This window comes from Salvelinus alpinus, chromosome 8 (genome assembly GCF_045679555.1).
Source record: "Salvelinus alpinus chromosome 8, SLU_Salpinus.1, whole genome shotgun sequence".
Taxonomy (NCBI): domain Eukaryota; kingdom Metazoa; phylum Chordata; class Actinopteri; order Salmoniformes; family Salmonidae; genus Salvelinus; species Salvelinus alpinus.
Window position 1 is genome coordinate 76,734,661 of NC_092093.1, and position 26,480 is coordinate 76,761,140.

General features: G+C 43.5%; 1 protein-coding gene across 4 annotated transcripts in view; it reads left to right on the forward strand.

Annotated features, from left to right (window-relative positions):
• LOC139583730 (partitioning defective 3 homolog) overlaps positions 1-26,480 on the forward strand; it is a 599,078-nt gene that overhangs the window by 377,051 nt on the left and 195,547 nt on the right. For all 4 annotated transcript variants that reach the window (XM_071415128.1, XM_071415130.1, XM_071415129.1 and 1 more), the window contains one exon: positions 6,247-6,433. In XM_071415128.1, coding sequence (XP_071271229.1) covers positions 6,247-6,433 — 187 coding nt within the window. The remainder of the gene's footprint in view (positions 1-6,246; positions 6,434-26,480) is intronic.

Here is a 26,480-nt window from a genome sequence, read left to right on the forward strand (position 1 = left end):
GGTTGTTTTGCTTGAAATGTAAGGGAAGTAACAAAACAGAGAGTGTATGTATGTGTCCGCTTGTTAGTGTGTGTGTGTGCGTGCGTGCATGTATGTTGCATATGCTTATTTGTGCACGTGTGGTATGTGTGTATATATATGTGAAAATGCAGCCAGGTCACCCATGATACAATTCAGTTTTCAACGTCCATCCATGTCTGAGGACGTCGGGAGATGAAGTGGAAATCGGCCACTAGGGGCAGCATTGAGCGCTGTTACCAAGTAGGTTTTGGTTTTGCTATGGCGTTGTCGACAGGGACGGTGGATGGGCTTAAGCATCTGCCTCTGATTCCAAATGTTGCCAGTTTGAATCCAGTGACAGAAAGTTTTTGAGATTTTTGTTTTAAGCCTATCCCTAACCTTAACCCTTACCTGAACCATTCAGAGTTCAGAGCTCCCGGGTGGCGCAGCAGTCTAAGGCACTGCATCTCAGTGCTAGAGGCGTCACTACAGACCAATGGTTAGATTCCAGGCTGTATCACAACCGGCTGTGATTGTCAGTCCCATATGGCGGCGCACAATTGGCCCAGCGTCGTCCGGGTTAGGGTTTGGCCGGGGTAGGCCGTCATTGTAAATAGGAATTTGTTCCTAACTGAGTTGCCTAGTTAAATATTTTTTTTATTTTTGAAATGCCTAAACTTAAGATTTCGGATGAATATGTAATTCTGACGTGAGACTGAGAGGTAGTTGGAATATATCGGTCCGTAATAGACAGATTTAAATAACGGTGTTTGGAAGAACACACTCTCTCTCCAATCCAGACATGTCTGTACTTGTTATTGAAAGTGGATCTTTGAAGTGATGATGCAAGGTGGTGGTAACCAACTCCTCCATTAGAGGGTAGGGAAGTGAGGAGTGACATGGTGTGATGCGTGCTGTGCTGTGGAAATGAGGATAGGCATGGGCTAGACTCTGATAGACTAGAGTAATGGAACTGGGAAGGCTGGCATCCTGCAGTGGTTGAGAAAAGACAGAGGGGACAGAATGGGAAATACTGACTTGGACGGGAACAGACACCTGCTTTGTTCTGTGTGTGTTTTTCAATCAATATGATGTTTAGTGCAGCGGGCTCCTCTGTGTCTGCTCTGTGTTGCGGCACACTGATCTACAACAACAAACTTGTATTAAGATGATATTGTGATTTAAAACATGTCATCATATTTAAAGAATGAAAAGGTTGTCCGCCTTGTCTCCCCAGAGCACACTGCATCCTCAAACATTAATGAACAGACTCGCACAAACACACCTACCCACCGACACACTCCTCCCTCCTTACTGGAAGATGCAGATTCTTCTGTTTAAGAAACTAAGGGGTCGTTTGGTGTCGTGTTAATCACCTTGGCATTAGTTCCCAGGCTGATTTGATTAGTTCCTGTGAAGTCTAACTAACTTCCAATATCTGAGGGCCTGGGGGTAACTCCTAGACCTGATTTAAATCAAATCAAATCAAATTTTATTAGTCACATACACATGGTTAGCAGATGTTAATGCGAGTGTAGCGAAATGCTTGTGCTTCTAGTTCCGACAATGCAGTAATAACCAACAGTAATCTAACCTAACAATTCCACAACTACTACCTTACACACACACACAAGTGTAAAGGGATAAAGAATATGTACATAAAGATATATGAATGAGTGGTGGTACAGAACGGCATGGCAGATGCAGTAGATGGTATAGAGTGCGGTATATACATATGAGATGAGTACTGTAGGGTATGTAAACATAAAGTGGCATAGTTTAAAGTGGCTAGTGGTACATGTATTACATAAAGATGGCAAGATGCAGTAGATGATATAGAGTACAGTATATACATATGAGATGGGTAATGTAGGGTATGTAAACATTGTATTAAGTGGCATTGTTTAAAGTGGCTAGTGGTACATTTTTACATAATTTCCATCAATTCCCATTTTTAAAGTGGCTGGAGTTGAGTCAGTATGTTGGCAGCGGCCGCTAAATGTTAGTGGTGGCTGTTTAACAGTCTGATGGCCTTGAGATAGAAGCTGTTTTTCAGTCTCTCGGTCCCTGCTTTGATGCACCTGTACTGACCTCGCCTTCTGGATGATAGCGGGGTGAACAGGCAGTGGCTTGGGTGGTTGTTGTCCTTGATGATCTTTATGGCCTTCCTGTGACATCGGGTGGTGTAGGTGTCCTGGAGGGCAGGTAGTTTGCCCCTGGTGATGCGTTCTGCAGACCTCACTACCCTCTGGAGAGCCTTACGGTTGTGGGCGGAGCAGTTGCCGTACCAGGCGGTGATACAGCCCGACAGATTGTGCATCTGTAGAAGTTTGTGAGTGCTTTTGGTGACAAGCCGAATTTCTTCAGCCTCCTGAGGTTGAAGAGGCGCTGCTGCGCCTTCTTCACAACGCTGTCTGTGTGGGTGGACCAATTCAGTTTGTCCGTGATGTGTACACCGAGGAACTTAAAACTTTCCACCTTCTCCACTACTGACCCGTCGATGTGGATAGGGGGGTGCTCCCTCTGCTGTTTCCTGAAGTCCACAATCATCTCCTTTGTTTTGTTGACGTTGAGTGTGAGGTTATTTTCCTGACACCACACTCCGAGGGCCCTCACCTCCTCCCTGTAGGCCGTCTCGTCGTTGTTGGTAATCAAGCCTACCACTGTAGTGTCATCCGCAAACTTGATGATTGAGTTGGAGGCGTGCATGGCCACGCAGTCGTGGGTGAACAGGGAGTACAGGAGAGGGCTCAGAACGCACCCTTGTGGGGCCCCAGTGTTGAGGATCAGCGGGGTGGAGATGTTGTTACCTACCCTCACCACCTGGGGGCGGCCCGTCAGGAAGTCCAGGACCCAGTTGCACAGGGCGGGGTCGAGACCCAGGGTCTCGAGCTTGATGACGAGTTTGGAGGGTACTATGGTGTTAAATGCTGAGCTGTAATCGATGAACAGCATTCTCACATGGGTATTCCTCTTGTCCAGATGGGTTAGGGCAGTGTGCAGTGTGGTTGCGATTGCGTCGTCTGTGGACCTATTGGGTCGGTAAGCAAATTGGAGTGGGTCTAGGGTGTCCGGTAGGGTGGAGGTGATATGGTCCTTGACTAGTCTCTCAAAGCACTTCATGATGACGGAAGTGAGTGCTACGGGGCGGTAGTCGTTTAGCTCAGTTACCTTAGCTTTCTTGGGAACAGGAACAATGGTGGCCCTCTTGAAGCATGTGGGAACAGCAGACTGGGATAAGGATTGATTGAATATGTCCGTAAACACACCAGCCAGCTGGTCTGCGCATGCTCTGAGGACGCGGCTGGGAATGCCGTCTGGGCCTGCAGCCTTGCGAGGGTTAACACGTTTAAATGTTTTACTCACCTCGGCTGCAGTGAAGGAGAGCCCGCAGGTTTTGGTAGGGGGCCGTGTCAGTGGCACTGTATTGTCCTCAAAGCGGGCAAAAAAGTTGTTTAGCCTGTCTGGGAGCAAGACATCCTGGTCCGCGACGGGGCTGGTTTTCTTTTTGTAATCCGTGATTGACTGTAGACCCTGCCACATACCTCTTGTGTCTGAGCTGTTGAATTGCGACTCGATTTTGTCTCTGTACTGAGACTTAGCCTGTTTGATTGCCTTGCGGAGAGAATAGCTACACTGTTTGTATTCGGTCATGCTTCCGGTCACCTTGCCCTGGTTAAAAGCAGTGGTTCGCGCTTTCAGTTTCACGCGAATGCTGCCGTCAATCCACGGTTTCTGGTTTGGGAATGTTTTTATCGTTGCTGTGGGTACGACATCGTCAATGCACTTCCTAATGAACTCGCTCACCGAATCAGCATATTCGTCAAAATATTGTTGTTGGACGCGATGCGGAACATATTCCAATCCGCGTGATCGAAGCAGTCTTGAAGCGTGGATTCAGATTGGTCGGACCAGCGTTGAACAGACCTGAGCGCGGGAGCTTGTTGTTTGAGTTTCTGTTTGTAGGCTGGAATCAACAAAATGGAGTCGTGGTCAGCTTTTCCGAAAGGGGGGCGGGGGAGGGCCTTATAAGCGTCGCGGAAATTAGTATAACAATGGTCTAGTGTTTTTCCAGCCCTGGTAGCACAATCGATATGCTGATAGAATTTAGGGAGTTTTGTTTTTAGATTAGCCTTGTTAAAATCCCCAGCTACGATGAATGCAGCCTCAGGGTGTGTGGTTTCCAGTTTACAAAGAGTCAGATAAAGTTCGTTCAGGGCCATCGATGTGTCTGCTTGGGGGGGAATATATACGGCTGTGATTATGATTGAAGAGAATTCCCTTGGTAGATAATGCGGTCGACATTTGATTGTGAGGAGTTCTAGATCAGGTGAACAGAATGACTTGAGTTCCTGTGTGTTGTTATGATGATCACACCACTTCTCGTTAATCATAAGGCATACCCCCCCGCCCCTCTTCTTACCGGAAAGATGTTTGTTTCTGTCGGCGCGATGCATGAAGAAACCAGCTGGCTGCACCGACTCCGTTAGCGTCCCTTGAGTTAGCCATGTTTCCGTGAAGCAGAGCACGTTGCAATCCCTGATGTCTCTCTGGAATGCTACCCGTGCTCGGATTTCATCAACCTTATTGTCAAGAGACTGGACATTGGCGAGTAGTATGCTAGGGAGTGGAGCGCGATGTGCCCGTCTCCGAAGCCTGACCACGAGACCGCCTCGTTTTCCCCTTTTTCGGCGTCGCACAGGGTCGCCGGCTGGGATCAGATCCATTGTATTGGGTGGAAGGCAAAACACTGGATCCGTTTCGGGAAAGTCATATTCCTGGTAGGAACGATGATGAGTTGACGTTAATCGTATATTCAGTAGTTCCTCCCGACTGTATGTAATGAAACCTAAGATTACCTGGGGTACCGATGTAAGAAATAACACGTAAAAAAACAAAATACTGCATATTTTCCAAGGAACGCGAAGCGAGGCGGCCATCTCTTTTCGGCGCCGGAAGTTAAGTTTACACAGCGAATTCAATTATACCTTGTCCCTTTTGGGCCGGTGGGGGTCCCTCCTATCCAACAGACAAGGCTTTGGGTTGTATTAAAAACAGCTAAACATGTTAAAAACTACTTTGACATTTCAGTGTAGTATGAATGCTATCATTAAAAGAGGCTTGAAAAAAAGAGTCAAAAGAGAAGCGGTCCCCTATATACACATCAGTGAGACAGGTATTATAAATGAATCTTCTGTGAAATTCATCAGAACTCACGTTTAGCCAAATGAGATTCAGCCAACATAATTTAATTTGTCATTGCAAGTTGTCATTCATTTCTGTGAAATCCATTTGTCATTTGTTGAGGCCCGATGTAATAAAATACATTTCAGAGTATTGTTGGGAGAGGGCCAGGGTAAATATACCCCCCCCCTCTGTAATTACCTGCAAGCTACTAAATTTGACCCTGTGATAATGGAAACTAATGTACTTTCAGCAACGTACATAGGAAGTCATGGATTTTGTGTTTTTTTACCCTCTCAAATGCTTTTTATAATTGTGAGCAGATGTGTAGTTCTTGTTTTGTTATTTTTTGTCATATCTGCCTGAATATATGGCTACGTCTGAAGTGATATCCTATTCCCTGGGTCATAGTCTCATAAGGTTAAAAGTAACACACTATGTAGGGAATAGGGTGCCATTTCGGACTAAGCCTATGTTGGTGAATTGTAACGGCTCTTCTCCAGGAAATGGATATCCTTCTGCTCAGTGAGTGGTGGTTAGGCTGTAGATTGCACCGCTGACCCTGACTCTGAGATGAACTGATAAGTGGCCTCTCTCCTCTCTTCTGCAGCACAGTGAAGCCTAAGCTCAGCCTGGGAGAATACAGATCTGGGTGTGTGTGTGTGTGTGTGTGTGTGTGTGTGTGTGTGTGTGTGTGTGTGTGTGTGTGTGTGTGTGTGTGTGTGTGTGTGTGTGTGTGTGTGTGTGTGTGTGTGTGTGTGTGTGTGTGTGTGTGTGTGTGTGTGTGACTCTGGGGACTGGATCATAATACCACGATGGAACTGGGACACTTGTTTTCTGTCTAGAACAATGGCTTTTATCATGTGAGATGGGAGAACTAACCCAGGTCTTTTGGATGTACGAAATGTCTGGTTCCATGTCATCTTACTATAATGTCCCTAATGTGAACTAATTCCCTTGATCATTGTTGGTGTAACTTAGCTAGCTAGCTTGTTCCGCTGAACTGAAACAGTGCATGTCTAATGTGCTCCCTCCTCTCTCCTTCACTCTGGTCACACACAGGTAACTACCAGCTGTCTCCGACTGTGAACATGCCCCAGGACGACACCGTCATGATTGAAGATGATAGGCCACCTGTGGTCCCCGCCCACATGTCTGACCAATCGTCCTCCAGCTCCCACGATGACGTGGGCTTTGCTGCAGATATCCCAGTGACTTGGGCCCAGGACGTGCCAAACCAAAATGAGTGGTGAGAGAAAGAGATTTGACATTTTACACCCCAGCAAGGTTTTCTTGACTTTTTGGCTGCAGCACCCACTGTCTGATTGAATTATTGATATCATGATGTTCTTGAAAGATGCCCTTGGTGTCTAGATTCCGTGTGTTATGGAACATTTCATATGTGGGGAGCGTTAGGGCATGAGAAAGTGATATCTGACACTATTCTTTTAGTGTAGTCAAGTGTCTGTGTGCCTGTGCCTGCGCACGGCTGTGTGCCTGTGTTGAGTGTGCGCGTGCATGGGTGTGCGCACGTGGCCTTGTGTGTCTGTGTGTGCGGGCTCGCGTGCGCACGCCTTCATGACTGTGTGTATGTGCGTGTGTGCGTGCACGTGTTGGCCTTTGTGAGTGTTTAATAATGGATGTGACCTAGGAGGAATATGGAAGATGGTTGAGTTAAACATCTCTCTGGGGTCCTAGCCAGTCCTCTTTCTTCCCCAGGGTGTCTCACACTTCCCCCTGGTATGGCCTTCTAGAACATCTTGAGCAGCTAGTATTAAATATGGAACCAGGGGCTCAGCAGCCCAATGACAGGCAGGGGCTATGAGTCCTCTGGGACTGTACACTCAATTCAATGGTGCCTTACCAAGTGGTTCTGCAGTTTTATGAGGAAAATTGGGCTCCAGTGTCTCTGGCTCAGTGTAAACAGTGTAGGTATATATAATGCTTCTGTATAGAAACCCTCATCGTACATATGAAAGCGTGAATGGTATTTATTGATTACCGTGTTCAGCTACAGGAATTGGTGGTGGCATTTAAATAGGTTTGCAAACTACTGGTAATTTACAAAGCTACTGGTAATTTAATAATTTAATAAGACTTTTATTTCCCTCACCAACTTTAAACATCAACTATCTGAGCAGCTAACTGATCACTGCAGCTGTACATAGTCCATCTGTAAATAGCCCACCCAATCTACCTACCTCATCCCCATACTGTTTTTATTTTATTTACTTTTCTGCTCTTTTGCACACCAGTATCTCTACTTGCACAGCATCATCTGCTCATTTATCACTCCAGTGTTAATCTGCTAAATTGTAATTATTCGCTTCTATGGCCTATTTATTGCCTACCTCCTCATGCCTTTTGCACACACTGTATATAGACTTTCTTTTTTCTACTGTGTCATTGACTTGTTTATTGTGTTATTGGCTTGTTTATTGTTTACTCCATGTGTAACTCTGTGTTGTTGTCTGTGTCACACTGCTTTGCTTTATCTTGGCCAGGTTGCAGTTGTAAATGAGAACTTGTTCTCAACTGGCCTACCTGGTTAAATAAATTAAAAATAAAATAAAACATTTACCAAAGTGACCAGAATATTCAGTAATTAACAGGTAGATAGCAATCTATGGTGACTTTGGTAATTTATACTTGACTAACAAAAAAACAAAAAAATGCATCTATAGTATACATTTTATATGTATGTGTCCATATTGTCCCTGAGTTTTTAGTGGATAGACCATATCGTTCAAGAGAAAATAGACGAATTAATGAACAAAACATCTAATCATCAATGACATTATTTTCAATTAACTCTCCCAACTATTGACTTTTTTCACAACTGCCACCAGTTTGGCACCAAAACAAATAAATTGACATAGTAAAATAAACAAGTGTGTTAAAACATAGTTCATGCTGAAACCCTCATATTGAACACAGTGGTATTCACTAAACGGATGGTTTAGCATTTAGGATAATGTTTTACCGCTGTGTCATTCTATTTTTTATCTTAAAATCATCTTATTTGATTATTTTATATATTGTACTTGTGATTAGAACACATAGAGGGCACGAGTAACTGTAAATACAGACATTTATTCATCATCTGAATTACCCCAAAGGGCCACTAGATGTCTTGTAATAAATTACATATAATACTTGAAAGTTACCAAAATGCTGGTAGTTTACTGGTAAACTTCAAACGTTTCCAGTAATATACCCTCCCTTTGCAACCCTACATTTAAGTATATTATCCTATTTTATGACTGTTCATGACAGATGTTTGTTCCAGGACTCACATCCGGCCTCCTAGAGACCGTATCAAGATACACTATTTTCTTTCCTTTATCTCGATTGGTCAGGCAAGATCATGTGAAACATATCGCGATATGCTATTGGACAGTACAGCAACACAGTGATTGACTAGCAGGGAAGAGTTATTCTATTAGTCAGAGATTCCATTCTGCTGGAAGGAAGGAGAAGCCTGGTCAATCTCTCTCAATGTTTTTAGTATTTTTATTTTACCCTCCCTCCCTCCCTCCCTCCCTCCCTCCCTCCCTCCCTCCCTCCCTCCCTCCCTCCCTCTCCCCCTCCCTCCCTCCCTCCCTCCCTCCCTCCCATCTCTCTCTCTCTCTCTCTCTCTCTCTCTCTCTCTCTCTCTCTCTCTCTCGCTCTCTCCCTCCCTCTTTCCCCTCCATCTCTCTCCCTCCATCTCTCTCTTTCTCCCCCATATCTCTCTCTCGCATCTCTCTCTGCTCTCTCCCTCTTTCCCATCCATCTCTCTCTCTCATCTCTCTCTCTCTCTCTCCCATCTCTCTCTCTCTCGTGCTCTCTCCCCCATCTCTCTCGCTCTCCATCTCTCTCTCTATGTCTCTCTCCCCCCATCGCTCTCTCTCTCTCTTTGATTTATTATGAATGAGTAGCTTTAAGTTTGCATGTCTGTTGGTCGTGTGATGTCTGAGTTTTGTCATTGTGGATTAGGGCCACAGCACATGCTATTACAACACTCAAGCTTTCTCACACGCTCTCTCTTTCTCTCTCTCCCTCTTTCCTTTCTCTATCTCTATCTCTCTATCTCCCGCACGCGCGCGCACACACACAGACCATAAGTGTGCAGTGTACCACTGCCTTGGGTTATTTTGAATTATTCATATCTCAGAAGCCCAGTACGCATGCCACACACACATTCTCACACACTCCCTCCACAGTCCCACAGCTGCTCAAATACGCGCGCACACACACACACACACACACACACACACTGACTGACTGAAGACTCTTTCTCTCTGACACATACACAGACATGGACGCTCACACACACCATGCCATGGTAATAGCGGTGCTGAGACTGTAGGATCTGGGTCAGCCACGACCCCGTTTTCTTAGAATTGCTGCTTTTTAATTAAGCTGCACGCCATATCCAACCAGGCCCTGTAATCATTGAATATGCATTATGTGGAGCTGTGAAAGTCTCACCTCCGCCCGTGTGTGAGTATGAGATGTGTGTTTCTCCAGCCGTAGCTCTGCACTACACAGCACCAGGGTTACACACCTTAGTGCATACATAATGGCACTGCCTTTTCCCCCATAGAAAACCTTGTAGTCGGTATTTTCCTTCATTTTGCTCAAACATGGTCATAGTGTGAGCTGAGTACAGTGCATCAAATGGCCACAAGATAAATGATTGTTTTGCAGGCAAAGAAAACCCCATCTCACACGAGACACATTAATACAGCGACCTAGTTTTCCAAGAGATGCAGGAGCAATCTAGTTTTGTGTCTAGCATGTGTGTGTGTGTGTGTGTGTGTGTGTGTGTGTGTGTGTGTGTGTGTGTGTGTGTGTGTGTGTGTGTGTGTGTGTGTGTGTGTGTGTGTGTGTGTGTGTGTGTGTGTGTGTGAGCATGCGTGTTTGTGTGTGTCTTTTGTTTCTGTTTGTGTTGCAGGAACATGTTGTGGGTGGAATGAGCGCTCTCCTATTGTTACAGCTGTATAGTTTCTACTGAAAACAAGGGATTGAAATTGAACCAGCCAAAATACTCCCAGAAAACATCAATTGAAAATGGCATAACCCATAACCTCCATCCCTTTTACCTCTCTCCCCCCCTCCTCAATCACAATATCATATCAAAAGCCAAACAGGCTTACATTCCCATTTTAGTCGTTAGCAATTTAGCAAATGCTCTTATCCAGAGCGACTTAGTCAGAGCGTTCATGTTCATACTTTTCGTACTTAATGATTTGTAATAGCACGTACCACTTCCTGATTATCTCAGGGATTTGCAGTACAAGGTATGGAGCCATTTATTAAAATAAATCTGCTCTGATACTATGGGACAGCCTTGCTAATGTGAATGGAATGTGTGGTGGTGGAGAGCACGGGAAAGTACAGGAATGGAGGCCTGGAGGAACGGTGAACTATAGGAACATGCTTAAGCTGACGTTAGTTCAACATGATGCATATGTTTGGTATCCGTTCTGATCTCCTACACATAAACTATGATCAACTGTAGTGGAGAGCAGTTACAGGGGCACCTGCAATTCCTCGTACTGTGGTAGTAGCTCTTGGAATGAACTACAGGCCTATATTCCCCCTTGACGTTCCATTCTCTAAGCAGATGTCAAAGGAGATGGATGCTTGTTATTACTTTCCAGATTAGCCACTCTACCACCCTGTTACTGGAACCAAAGTGGGTCGTTTTAGGCCTCCTACAGAGGCTAAGGCTGCTTCCCGAATGACACACTAGTTCCTATATTGTGCACTACTTATGACCAGGACCCTGGTAAAAAATGTGCCATTTGGGACAGATCCTCAATGTAATGGGGGTGGATGTTAGGGTGGGCCTGCGCTGCCAACTTAGTAATTTACATCCACTACCATGCCCCTCTGGCTCGACTAGGGCCAGGGACCGTCTTACCCACCAGCCCAATTGAAACCCTCACAGAGTTTGTAATAAGAAGGCTATGGAGAAAACATGTACTTTTAGCATGTTGAGTTGTAGTGAACGTTTAGCCTTTTAGAAGTAGACATTAATGGATGTCTATTTTCATAATGCTCTGATTCATAGAATGATTGTGAATTTCCATTGAAAAATGAAATTGAAAAATGGCCACTCTACTCTGACTCATAGATGTGTGCCTTTGCTCTTGCAATAATGGCTAACAATTATGAAATGACTGATGGGAAAACCTCTTTGGCCAGAGAACCATTAGAGATATGACAGGTTAGTATGGTCACTTCAGTCCAAATAGGGAGAGAAAAAGATACTGCAAATTTAGAAAAGTTGTCCTTAGTCCACCTTTCTTTTCTAACACCCAATACCTGTAACATCTACTGTGAAAGTTCATCAATATTTCAATATTTATCTTTATCTTTCCTCATATAATTGTCCTATGCTTCATTGAGCTTGCATCCAGTTCTCCTTTCCAAACAGAAAGAGATGTTCAGTGTTCTCATTTGTCGTACCACATCTTAACAGAAGTCGCAAACCTCCCCATTTTGTGTGAGGGAACAGCGTCTGCGAAACAGTAACTGAAAATTGCTTCCATACAAAGTGCCAAATAAAGGTGTTTTTCCTTTGAAGCTGCATTTATGTTCTCTCACTCGTTCTCTTTCTCTAACTCTCTCTATCTTCACCTCTCCTCTCTTGCTCCACCTCTCCTTTCTCTCTCTTTCTCTAACTCTCTATCCACCTCTCTTCTCTCTCTCCACCTCTCCTCTCTCTCGCCACCTCCCCACTCTCTCCACCTATTTTCTCTCTCGCTTTCTCTAGCTCTCTCTCCACCTCTCCTCTCTCTCTCCACCTCTCTTCTCTCTCTCTCTCTCCCAAACTAAGTCACTTCACTTCTCTCCTCCCCTCCTCTCCTTTTCTCACACAGCAGCCTCACCTAGTTCTCCTCATTGAGCTGCTGCAGGTGTAAGTTAAGTTAACACTGTTCATACGTTGCTCGCTTTACAGAGAGTGAGGTAACTACTGTATGCGAATGTGTCTGTGTGTGGGTGTCTGTGGGTGTTCTGATCAGAACACTGGCATGTGTTACACAACAGTAGAGAGAGTCAGAAACGATCAATTACTACTTAGCCTGCAGAACTAAGACAGTTCCCTGCCTAGATATCACCACAGCACAGCATAGAAGGAGCACCTGAGTACAGTATCATTGGCCTGGAGCGAAACAGAAATTGAGACAAAAAACAATTGTGTTAGTATTATTATTAGTAGTAGTAGTATTCCCCAAATGTATCACCTGGTTTGATATCCCTTACACTATTAAATAGTACAAGCGTTAATCCCGAAGAGTTTTATCGCCCTCCCTCGCTCACCTAGCGTTCATTTGATTACCCACATTCTAGCTCACCTAGCGTTCATTTGATTACCCACATTCTAGCTCACCTAGCGTTCATTTGATTACCCACATTCTAGCTCACCTAGCGTTCATTTGATTACCCACATTCTAGCTCACCTAGCGTTCATTTGATTACCCACATTCTAGCTCACCTAGCGTTCATTTGATTACCCACATTCTTGGGATCATTGTTATCTTCCACCTTCACAAAGGCTGCTCTGCTCCCCTCAGAAGGCCTGTGTGTGAGAGCAACCTGGTCTCAGAGCATTTTGTATTATTATGTACGTAAATCCGAGACATCCCATTTAGTATGATATGTTAGGTTTTGTATGGTATGCATTAATCTGTGGATGTCCATGACCCATTTCATAAGTTAAGTTATGAAATACAATAAGTATTATATGTTCCGAATTTGCAAAATGTACAATATGTTCAAAATTTTAAGTATGATTTAAGTATGATATGTTACAAATTCCAACTAGGTTACTAGGTGGCTAATGTTAGTTAGCTGGCTAACGTTATCTAGGCTAGGGGTTAGGGTTAGGAGTTAAGCTCAGGGTTAAGTTTAGGAGTTAGCTAAAAGGGTTAAGGTTAGGGTTAGGGGAATGGTTAGCTAACATACTAATAAGTTGCAAAGTAGCTAAAAAGTAGTAAGTAGTTGAAAAGTTGCTAATTAGCTAAAAGTTGTGATGAGATTCGAACTCATAACCTTTGCGTTGCTATACTTCGCGTTATACGCCCACCCATCCAACCCGACCAACACCATTACTTTTGTTGTTGCCTTAAGTAACCATCTGCCTGCCTTAAGTAACCATCTGCCTTATGTAACCATACCAAACGTAACATATCCTACACATTTTTCTATCCCGGATTTACATTTCCTATGTTACGTGTAGTGTATGAGACCAGGCTGGTGAGAGAAACGGTGTAATGAGAGAAGAGAAGGGTCTGGGCTGGATGTATATCTGGATGGCTTTTCTCTCTCTCTCTTACATTACGCTGCTTTGATCTGACGCATGCCTCCCTATCTTTGAAGGGGTAATCACCTCCCCCTTTGAACAGACAGGAGACTCAGAGACACAGAGAGACAGAGACAGACCAGAGCCCCATCTCTACTGAGACAGGTGAAGAGAGAAGAAGAGAGGGAGTAATGATTGGGGGAGGGAATATATTGAGAGGGAGAGAGGCTGAGAGAGAGATAGACTGATTCAATATTTTTCTAGAAGTTTGAAAGTGTATATGTTAACACTTTCCATGCCTTTTTAATGATATTTAATTGCTATACAATGGGCAGGAGAGCGCAACTAGCTCTCAGTCTCACATCAGAATTAAACGTTCATCCATGTTTCTCAAATGGAACCAGAGGCAGATGCTTACACCCATCCGACATCCCCGTCCACAATGCTGAAACCTACTTGATGGTAACAGCACTCACTGTTGCCTGTAGTGGCTGGTTTCCACGTCATCTCCCGACGTCCTCAGACATGGATATACTGACTTACAGTACCAGTCAAAAGTTTGGACACACCTACTGTTTCAAAGTTTTTCTTTATTTTACTATTTTCTACATTGTAGAATAATAGTGAAGACATCAAAACTATGAAAGAACACGTATTGAATCATGTAGTAACAAAAAAAGGTTTAAACAAATAGATTTAGATTCTTCAAAGGAGCCACCCTTTGGCTCGATGACAGCTTTGCGCACTCTTGGACTTCTCTCAACCAGCTTCACCTGGAATGCTTTTCCAACAGACTTGAAGGAGATCCCACATATGCTGAGCACTTGTTGGCTGCTTTTCAACTCATCCCAAACCATCTCAATTGTGTTGAGGTTGGGTGATTGTGGAGGCCATTTCATCTGATGCAGCACTCCATCACTTTCCATCTTGGTCAAATATCCCTTACACAGCCTGGAGGTGTTGTCATGTTGAAAAACAAATGATAGTCCCACTAAGCTCAAACCAGATGGGATGGCGTATTGCTGCAGAATGCTGTGGTAGCCATGCTGGTTAAGTGTGCCTTGAAATGTAAATAAATCACAGACAGTGTCACCAGCAAAGCACCATCACACCTCCTCCTCCATGCTTCGTGGTGGGAACCACACATGCAGAGATAATCCATTCACCATTCTCTGCATCTCACAAAGATACAAATTTGGACTCATCAGACCAAAGGACAGATTTCCGCCGGTCTAATGTCCATTGCTCGTGCTTCTTGGCCCAAGCAATTCGACCATGAATGCCTGATTCATGCAGTCTTCTCTGAACAGATGATGTTGAGATGTGTCCGTTACTTGAACTCTGTGAAGCATTTATTTGGGCTGCAATTTTTGAGGCTGGTAACTCGAAGGAACTTGTCCTCTGCAGCAGAGGTAACTCTTGGTCTTCCTTTCTTGTGGCGGTCCTCATGAGTCAGTTTCATCATAGCGCTTGATCCTTTTTGCGACTGCACTTGGAGAAACTTTAAAAATTCTTGAAATGTTCCGTATTGACTGACCTTCATGTCTTAAAGTAATGATGAACTGTCATTTCTCTTTGCTTATTTGAGCTGTTCTTGCCATAATATGGACTTGGTCTTTTACCAAATAGGGCTATCTTCTGAATACCACCCCTACCTTGTCACAACACAACTGATTGGCTCAAACGCATTCACTTTTAACAATGCACACCTGTTAATTGAAATGCATTCCAGGTGACTACCTCATGAACCTGGTTGAGAAAATGCCAAGAGTGTGCAAAGCTGTTATCAAGGAAAAGGGTGGCAACTTTGAAGAATCTAAAATCTAAAATATATTTTGATTTGTTTCACACTTTTTTTGGTTACTACATGATTCCATATGTGTTATTTCATAGTTTTTATGTTTTCATTATTGTTCTACAATGTAGAAAATATTAAAAATAAAGAAAAACCCTGCAATGATTAGGTGTGTCCAAACTGTTGACTGGTACTGTATATCACGGGTGACTTGCATGGAGACAAAGGGTGTGTGCTCAGCTGGAGACAGTTCCCCAGTTTCACCACTAGGAGTGCTCTCAGATGGGTATAGTCAGTCAGTTTGCCCGTTTCACCACTAGGAGTGCTCTGAGCTGAGCAGCGGTGGGTTTGTCTTCATAGTATGGATGCAGCAGTGGTGGATTTAATTGACATGGTGCAGGAGAACAGTCAGCTCTGATTAACTCCTGGGTTTGTCCTCAGGTGAAAGAGAGGAAGGGAGAAAGGGGGTGGAAAGTGAGAAGGATTGAGAGAAAGAGTGAAAGCAGTAGACCGTTTCCCCCTCCTTTGTGAGATGTCACAGGTGGAGACATAATTCCTGGGACAGCTCTGACAGTCTGACGGACTAGGAGAAGCTTACTCACAAAATATGCACACACACACACACACACACACACACACACACACACACACACACACACACACACACACACACACACACACACACACACACACACACACACACACACACACACACACACACACACACACACACACACACACACACACACACACACACACACACACACACACACACACACACACACACACACACACACACACACACACACACACACACACACACACACACACACACACACACACACACACACACACACACACACACACACACACACACACACACACACACACACACACACACACACACACACACACACACACACACACACACACACACACACACACACACACACACACACACACACACACACACACACACACACACACACACACACACACACACACACACACACACACACACACACACACACACACACACACACACACACACACACACACACACACACACACACACACACACACACACACACACATATCATTCTACCCACGTGTATTGTTAGGTACACATACCACATATTAACATAGAAATGAGTAATTATTGGCCAGGAATGAAAGCTGAACCACAGAACACAAGAACAACCTCCTTTACACACACACAACCTTTGAACTAAAGCCTTGGACATCTTTCCTTTTGTTGAAGATATTTAGTACCAGTGCTTGTGATGTAGGCCTACACTAAAAAGTGCTGGGTTAAAAACAACCTAATTTGGATAATTTTTGACCAGAACATGTTGTGTTATTTTGACACAGCCAATTGGGTTACAAACAACCGATTGTTTTCTTTAAGTTGGGTTGTTGATGCTGGGTTATTGAGCTATGATCCACCGGGTCAGATTAGAAGATGAGGGGTATGGCGTTCAGATAGTTATTTTTGGCCACCCGTGCGAGTAAATGTCATAGCTTTTAAAGATGCATTATGAAGAAATCGATCCGCCATTTTCTTGTTTACTAAAATTTGAATAGTTCGCCTAATTTCAGTTTGTGACAAAACAAGAAAGTATTGTGTAGAGAATCATTGTACCGTCGAAAGTAAAATTACAGATCTATAACTCACATTTCTATGTACATTTGGCGAGGTCGCCCAAAAAGTTATATATTGCAGCTTTAATATCTTATTAAGGTAAGTATTCACACCCCTGGGTCAATACTTTGTAGAAGCCACTTTGGCAGCGATTCCAGCTGTGAGTGTTTCAAGGTAAGTCTCTAAGAGCTTTCCACACCTGGATTGTGCAACATTATTATTTTCAAAATAATTAAAGCGCTTTCAAATTCTTTCTTGAACATTGCTAGGCAACAACTTTCAGGTCTTGACGTACATTTTCAAGTAGATTTAAGTCAAAACTGTGACTCGAACACTCAGGAACATTCACTGTCTTCTTGGCAAGCAAATCCAGTGTAGATTTGTCCTGGTGTTTTAGGTTGTTGTCCTGTTGAAAGGTGAATTAATCTCACAGTGTCTGGTGGAAAGCTAACTGAACCAGGTTTTCCTCTAGGATTTTGCTTGTGCTTAGCTACATTCCTTTTTTTTTCTGAAGAACTTCCCAGGCCTTAATGATTACAAGCATACCCATGGGTTGTAATGGATTTGCTCCGAACATAACACTTTGTATTCAGGACAAAAAGTGAATTGTTTGCCACATTTTTGTTTTGTATTACTTTAGTGCCTTGTTACAAATAGGATGCATGTTTTGGAATATTTGTATTTTGTACAGGCTTCCTTCTGTTTACTCTGTCAATTAGGTTAGTATTCTGGAGTAACTGCAATGTTGTTGATCCATCCTCAGTTATCTCCTATCACAGCCATTAAACTCAGTAACTGTTTTAAAGTCACCATTGGCCATGGTAAAATCCCTGAGCGGTTTCCTTCCTCTCCGGCAACTGCGTTAGGAATGACGCCTGCATCTTTGTAGTGACTGGGTGTATTGATACACCATCCAAAGTGTAATTAATAACTTCACCATGCTCAAAGGGATATTCAATGTCTGCTTTTTATATTTTTATTTGTACCCATCTACCAATAGGTGCCCTTCTTTGCGTGGCATTGGAAAAGCTCCCTGGTCTTTGTGGTTGAATCTGTGTTTGAAATTCACTGCTCGGCTGAGGGACCTTATAGATAATTATATATGTGGGATACAGAGATGAGGTAGTCATAAAAAATTACATTAAACACTATTTCTGCACTCAGGGTGAGTCCCTGCAACTTATTATGCGACTTGTTTTTACTTCTGAACTTGTTTAGGCATTCCATAACAAAGGGGTTGAATACTTATTGACTAAAGACATTTCAGCTGTTCATTTGTAAACATTTAAAAAACATTTTAAATTCAGGTTGTATTACAACAAAATGTGGGAAAAGACGGGGTGTGAATACTTTCTGAAGGCACATAAGTGGACATTATAAAAATCTGGCCCGCAATTTCATAGTCTTTTCAATTATGGCTCGTGCGCTGAATGAGTTTGACACCCCTGGGCTAGCGTATTTTTTATTTAGCAAGCTAAAAACACAGAGCCTAACCTTAGCTAGCTGCTGGGAGGATGTCATGTCATTGGGGAAGTGGGTGAGTACCGAGTTTTCCCCTTCATTTTCGTAGGCTACTGCTAGGACAAGCATGTTTTGGCAGGCAAGCTGCAGAAGGACGAGCAGGCGACTATTCCTTATCGTTTATCAGTACAATGTTCCCTCATTAGATTTTAGCTCATCTCACTCTGGCTAGCATTAGTTGTTGATCTTGTGGTTGTTGATGTGCATAACTGAGGGAGAGAGAGCCTACCTTTTCATGGTTGTTTGATCAATAGGACTGTGAAGTTCCCAAATGTAAGAGGACTCCCGTCATATTTGCAGAAATATTTTGTGGTTTTGGAGAATGCGTTCTAATGATCTAAAGTCGCGCAGTTGCTACTGTCTGTAGAGACACAGTCCAGTTCAAAGTGAATGATGGCAGGCTGGTGTGGCAAACGGCTTATTTGCCTACTGTAGCTCTGATTGGCTATGGCGCACCAATCTGCAGTGTCTACTGCAGTGGCCGCTTTCCCACTCTATATTGCTATCGAATTTTCACAAATGCCTTGCGATGCATAAATCCCAAACATTCTATAAATTTATGAAAATGTCAAAATGACCATATCTAACTGCTCTCTTGTCAGAAAATGTAAAAAAAGGTATCATGCTCTTCCCAGGGGTGAAAATGAACATATTTTAATAAGATGTTATGTTGTTACAATGCTGTCAGTTACGCTTTATGCCTATCCCAATGTTGGGATAGTAACCACTTTGTTATAATATTTAAATAATAATATTATAAATGTTATATTCAAATGTATAATATGCAAAAATATTGAAGGAAAATAGAAAATTGCAGTGTACAAACTTAATATGATGAACATGAATGACATTTATTCTCACGGGTGGCTAAAAAGAACGAATTGAAAGCCATGCCCCCAATAGGCCACAACGTTGGATTACCCAAACATGGATTAATTTAACTATTAGTTGGGTTTTTATTCACTTTCATGCTGGGTTGAGCCAGCAGATGGGTATTTTTTAATGTAATGCATAGGTTATTTTGAGGATGTGTGGCCTATTGGGGGCGTGGCTTTCAGACAGGTATTTTTGGCCACTCGTGAGAGCAAATATTATTCCTGTTCATCATGTTATGTTTCTACACTGCAAATAAAAATATCCTTAAATATTTCTGCACATTTCATATTTTATATACAATTAATACAATTATTATTGAAATACCATAAAGTGGCAACTATCCCAACATTGGGCTACACATAAGCACTTGATGAAATCAATTTGTGTAAGCTTCGTTACGCTACAAAAGTGCCAGTGCTAAACCTTAACAAATGAACCGGAATAACATTTACTCTCATGGGTGACCAAAAATAACTATCTGAAAGCCACGCTCCTACTATGCCACGCCTCCAGTCTTCTGATCTGACCCGTTGGATCATAGATTAATAACCCAACTAAATGACCCAACTGGCTGTGACAAAAATCACCCAGTGTGTTCTGTACACTACCCAGCAATGGGTTGTTATTTAACCCAGCATTGTTTTGTGTGTAACCATCTTAAGTGTTCTCTAAGTATGCATGTATTATTGTCCATATGGTTATTAGCATAACTTGCCAATATCAGTGTAAACAGCCATCTCTGCTTCCCTTTTTGTGTGTGTGTGTGTGTGTGTGTGTGTCTGACTGTTTTAATTACAGTCTATATCTTCCTTAAATGCTAATAGTCTCCTCTTGGTTTATGAATTTGTTAACCAGGACTCGCATCGTGTCATACATGCTGCTGTTTCCCCCGCTGTTTGTGTGTTGAATCTCTGCGGGCACTATGCCAACACCCCCTCTCTTCTACACACATGCACACACACAAACCTTACACACATCAACCCCCTCCTATCTCAACCCCCACTGTTCTCTCCTGTTCCATTCACTCGACTGGAAAAGTCACTCCACCCAAACTCAATTAAAGCACACAAACACAAAACGGAGGGAAAAATGAGAGAGAGAGAGAGCACAACACTAGAGTCGTAAGACAAACAGACAAAGTCATCTTAATTGCTCCCGCTCTGCTCCTCCCTAGCTTCATTATGGGCAGAAAAGATTGCTGCAAGTCACAGGTGTTCCAGCTACCAGCTCCTCTGTGATTGTAGTTGCTGAAATATTATGTGTGCCACAAGATAGAACGCACAGGGAGAGAGTTGGGAGGGGGGAGCAAGAGAAAGCTAGAGAGAGGGTGTGTGTGTGTGTGTGTGTGTGTGTGTGTGTGTGTGTGTGTGTGTGTGTGTGTGTGTGTGTGTGTGTGTGTGTGTGTGTGTGTGTGTGTGTGTGTGTGTGTGTGTGTGTGTGTGTGTGTGTGTGTGTGTGTGTGTGTGTGTGTGTGTGTGTGTGTGTGTGTAAGAGAGAGAGCGAGCTAGAAAGAGAGAGAAAGCTAAAGAGAGAATCTAAAGACGGAGGGGGAGAGCGAAGGGGAGGGTGAAGAACATAGTGGAGAACAGTATAAGTAGACCTCTCTCCTTGTTGTTATCCTCTTGTGAAAGAACTCTTCCCCTCGCCAATAAGTCAACATAAATCATGTGTGTCGGCTCCCACAGAGCCTTGTCTTGTCTATGGCGAGCAACATTACATGACTCCGAGCCAGGCAGCACAATGTGTATTGAATCAAAATAAGAGGACAAACTCCAAGCACCATTTAAATAATAACAATTACGGTTCCGAAAATAAAACTTTCTGGAACAATCTCAAGTCCCATGATGTACACTGTGTTTAGTCTTATCTTAGCAGCAAACATGCAAACTAGTGCCAATACAAATCACAAATTTGACTCAGAGTTTCTTGTTCTGTCTAAAACGTATCTCCTTGAAGCAAACACAGCTGAAAGTCTTGAGAGAATACAGTAGGTTTTTCAACCAGTTGATTGGTTGACAGGTCCATTGGTTGACAGGTCGGCTATAGTGGGCCAGTGGCGTGCAGCGTAGACAGAGGTATTGGCCAGACCTACAGTACCCAACCTGTGTGTGTGTGATTGAAAGCAACTTGGTGCCGTCTGACACCGGGAGCAGTCATGCAGTGAACTGTGGCGTCGGACCACTGAGGTGGTGAGGCCCAAGCAGGCACCAGGAGGGCCCTCTCAACACACACACACACACACACATCACAAACTTCACACTGGGTATCAGTCTTCACCTCTCCCCACGTTTGACACACGGCATCCAGATGTCCAAACTAGGGATTTGCATCATCTGGCACAGGGGAGATACTACCACGCGGCCCTTCAGAGAACCGGACAGATTTTAGATGAGGAAAAGAGATGGAGAGAGGGAGAAAAAGCAAAAAGAAAGAGAGCGGGAGGGAGGGAGAGAAAGCCAGAGAGGGAGAGAGATGGGGAAAAAATAAGAGATCTGGAGCCACAGGGTTAAAATGGGAGCGTGGAGATTCTTTAAACACGCGGCCAACGTGTAGTTTGACACATTTAACTTCCTCTGAAAGGGAAGAGTATGAGATGTAAAATGCAAGTTAAGGACTTGGGTTTGCCTCTAAGCAATCCTCTCTGCTAGTTAATTTTGGATGAGGCTTTGAACGGCGAGTCGAGCTATGCTGCTCAGAATGGGTGAAATGGATTTTAAGTGCTGCTGCTTTAGAATGGTAGAAGAAGAAATGGTACTGTTTTATCCAAATGGAATGGGCAGAATACCAGAACTAGGACAAAGACATGGTTTATGTCCCAAATGGCACCCTATTCCCTACAGTGCACTACTTTTGACCAAAAATAGTGCAGTTTTTTACTATTAAAAAAAGTTGTGCACTATATAGGGAGTAGGGTGCATTTGGGACACATTTATAGACTTCTTCAGGGGGAATAACACTAATATACTGTAGTTTTGTATCACGGTTAACATACCTAGTTAAATCTCTATCGAGTACAGAGTTTGGTCAGATAATGATTAGGAGACACATTTAATTACATTTTCCATTTTCCTCCGTCAATGTATGAACAGATTTTGTTATTGTAGTTTGTACTTAATTTGATGCCCCTTGGTAGGACTTAAAGGTAGCAATACATGGCCTCTCATTTCTCAATAGAAGTTCCTTAATCATACATGGTCCAAATGTTCATATTAGGGCTGGGCGATTATGGCCAAAATATCTTATTACGGTATTTATAAAAAAATTGTACGGTTTGATGGTATTTTATGTTTTTGAATAATAAAAGTTAAACATTTGCTTTATGAGTAGTGCATGACCCTATGGTGGCAACACATACATTCTAAGTGATTTTAATGAGTCTCTCTCCATTCTATACAAATAATCTTCACTCAAAAATAATTGTCAGAATCTTTTTTGATTTCTGCATTTCCTGCACTCATTTGAGATCATTTCAGCACTGCCACGTAGAGCTGCATGATATGGGCAAACAAATTAGGCCTTATTTTTTACCAAATGTTATAATTGTGATTTGACTTGGGATTTAGAGCAAAACACTTGGGTGAACTGTTGGAATCATGGAAATATATAGATTTTTAGAATATAATAGTGGGCATTTTGAATTCAGTCTTTGACATGACAACGAATGGAAATGCCAGGGAGGAGTTATTGTGACAGGGTAGAGGAACCAAAGTGTTGATGAGTGTTTCCTAAGGGACCCTATAATCGTTGGCTACATTCAATGTTTTCTCTTAGCTACTTCATGTCGATAACATATTCTTGCTTCGCGTATTCCTCTTTGATTGAGAGATATTGTTGCACAAACAACATGCAGGGGTAGGTCTACACAATCGCTAGTATTATCAGGCTGTAAAGGTAGTTACGTTTGCTCTCACTAGCGATTTGCATTAGCGGCTAACAAGATTTAGGCCCAACTTACTAAGAAAAGATAAACTAGCTTGCAGATGTAAGAAACACAAACTAAGAGTGTAATTATAGAACACTAGTGGATTTATATTAAGAAGCAAAATGAAAACAGCATCATTGTCATCAACATTGCAGAGACTGAACGCAAGTGTCTTGTGGTAGAAGAACAACAAATGTGCTCCTTGAGTGACAGGGGGCGGGGCTAGTTCTGTATGGAAAGTGGCATGGAGAGCGAGAGACCGGAGAGAGATGACTCACGTAGCTAAGTGAACTATAAAAATGGACGTTACACACAGCGTATCATATTTAACAAACCAAACATTCAAGTACCGTTATAGAAGGTAAAGTAAAAGCCCAAACCAGTTCCTACATCCATATCTGTATATCGTAAAATACGGTATAGCCCAGCCGTGGTTGATATCATAGAATTACATTTAGAATTGGATTATACGATTTCCATGTTTCATTCTGTTAAGTTCATACATTGAGTCTGCCTATATCACATGCCATATAGAAATGCTGGAAGTAATACTCTAACCAGACAAGGGCTTTAACTTCACCCTGCCATTAACATGCCATTGGGACATTCATAGATAGTTAACAAGTGCCACCAGAGTAAGATATGTGATTGAATTCTCCATTAGTCTGCGTCAGTACAAGCTAGATGTGAAGTGTAGAGGTACTTTACATCCCCTCAGGAATATAGCACAAGGTTAACATGCACGCACGCACGCACGCACGCACACACGCACACACACACACACACACACACACACACACACACACACACACACACACACACACACACACACACACACACACACACACACACACACACACACACACACACACACACACACACACACACACACACACACACACACACACACACACACACACCAAACACACCACAGACACATACACACACACACACACACACACACCACACACACACCCATGAAATAAATAATGTCACGTTTAGCTGAGGTAAGGCATAGCCCAGGGCGATGTTATTCACACACTGTAAAAGATCCTACAGAGGACTTACCATGTTAAGCTAATGTATTTGTCAGATCTAAAATATGGGAAGCTGAATGAATGAGAAGCTTTTAAGTTTTATCCCAGACAATGAAGCCATAATATAGGAAGTGCCCTTGTGTTTCTGATATTCTCTGTACAGCACTTCACGTGTCATAGATTCTATACACAAGATATCAGGGAGTTGCCTGTGCATCAATTAACGTTTCAGGTTGACTAGAGAGCAGAAGACAATCTCTTGAGTGTGTGTATATATTACACACACACACACACACACACACACACACACACACACACACACACACACACACACACACACACACACACACACACACACACACACACACACACACACACACACACACACACACACACTACATACTATGCTTCCACATGTGGCTTGGTTTATTGTGGGTGTGTGGTGTGTGCTTAGTTTGAGGCCCGTGCTGTGTCTTACAATTTACTGGTTTGTTTGTGGCTACAAAAACTGATGTGCAATATGGATGACGTGTGGAGGGCAGGCTCGGCCAGAGCTCAGGGTCCATGTAAGCTGACAGTCACACATTGTAGTTGGGCTGCCTCCGCCCTGCCTGCTCCCAGCCTGCTGCCTGCCGCCCTCCCGCCTGCTCCCAGCCTGCTGCCTGCCGCCCTCCCGCCTGCTCCCAGCCTGCTGCCTGCCGCCCTCCTGCCTGCTCCCAGCCTGCTGCCTGCCGCCCTCCTGCCTGCTCCCAGCCCGCTGCCTGCCTCCGTCCTGCCTGCTCCCAGCCTGCTGCCTGCCTCCGTCCTGCTTGTTCCCAGCCTGCTGCCTGCCTCCTAAGGCCAACAACATCCCTGTGTTTAGTCACAGCTCTCTGGGAGCTGGGTTAACCAACAGAGCTCAGGGACTGGACCTCCTGCTGAATGACTTGATGTTGCTGCTGTGGCTGTACACACACACACATACAACCGTGCACACACACACAAGATAATGATGCTTCTGTGCTGTCTCCATCCCTTACTCCTAAAGGCCCAGATTGGTGGGTTTGTCCTACCAGAAGCAGGAATGTTGTTGTGTTTCACTGTAATTGGCTGAAGGTGTGTCCTTAACCTTCAGTGACTGTGTGACTGTACCCTTCTAGTGTTGGTGGTGGCCTTTGATGGTTGGCAGGCATTCTCTCTGGGTGTGTTAAATCAGCCCAAACAACAGACAGCCATGGCTGTGTTGGAGTGAATTAAATCTAAATTCATCATGAACACTCGTCTTTCCCTCTCCCTCAGCTACCTTTGGAAGAGTTGACATTTAAGGAGGAGTTTTTCTGTTCTGTGATGGAGAGGAGAGAAAAGTGAAAGGTGATGAATAATACATTGTCCATCTCCTCCTCTGTTCCTCCTCCTCCTCCGCTGTTCCCGTGAAGCAGTGTGAGGTGGTCTGTCAGGGAGACGTTGATGGCAGTGTGTCAGTCTGGCGGTGGTTATTTGTAAGTGTGGTCGGTCGGTCACTAGGCTCCCCATTGTTTAACCCCAAACAAAAGACAAAAGCTACCGCCACAGAGACCCTCTTCTCTACTGCACAGTGGAGTTACTTCATCAAGCCCTAGGGAAGGCTCTACTCTGAAGAGTGTTCTCTAAGAGAGGGAGGGAGAGAGACAGAGAGAGAGAGAGAGAGAGAGAGAGAGAGAGAGAGAGAGAGAGAGAGAGAGAGAGAGAGAGAGAGAGAGAGAGAGAGAGAGAGAGAGAGAGAGAGAGAGAGAGAGAGAGAGAGAGAGAGAGAGAGAGAGAGAGAGAGAGAGAGAGAGAGAGAGAGAGAGAGAGAGAGAGAGAGAGAGAGAGAGAGAGAGAGAGAGAGAGAGAGAGAGAGAGAGAGAGAGTGTGTGTGTTCATTCTGCCCCCAGGGAGAGACAGAGACTGCATTTTATGTCGAACTGCGACAGATATTCTGACATAAGAAATACATTCTTCCCTAAAATTATAAAACAATACAAAGAATTAGACAACCTTAATGATGAAGACAAACTTAAGGACATACTTAGTTAAAAATCAAAATGATGTGTTTTAGCAAAAGTATACTGAATTGAGAAAGAGAGAGAGGGATGTCCCCTTTTCCCCCTCTGTCATTATATCAAAACAACATGAGAAGGAGAGAAAGGGCTCCTCCAGTCTGGAGTTGACTGAGCAGAGTTACTGTAGTGTTGTTGTGTTTCTGCGCT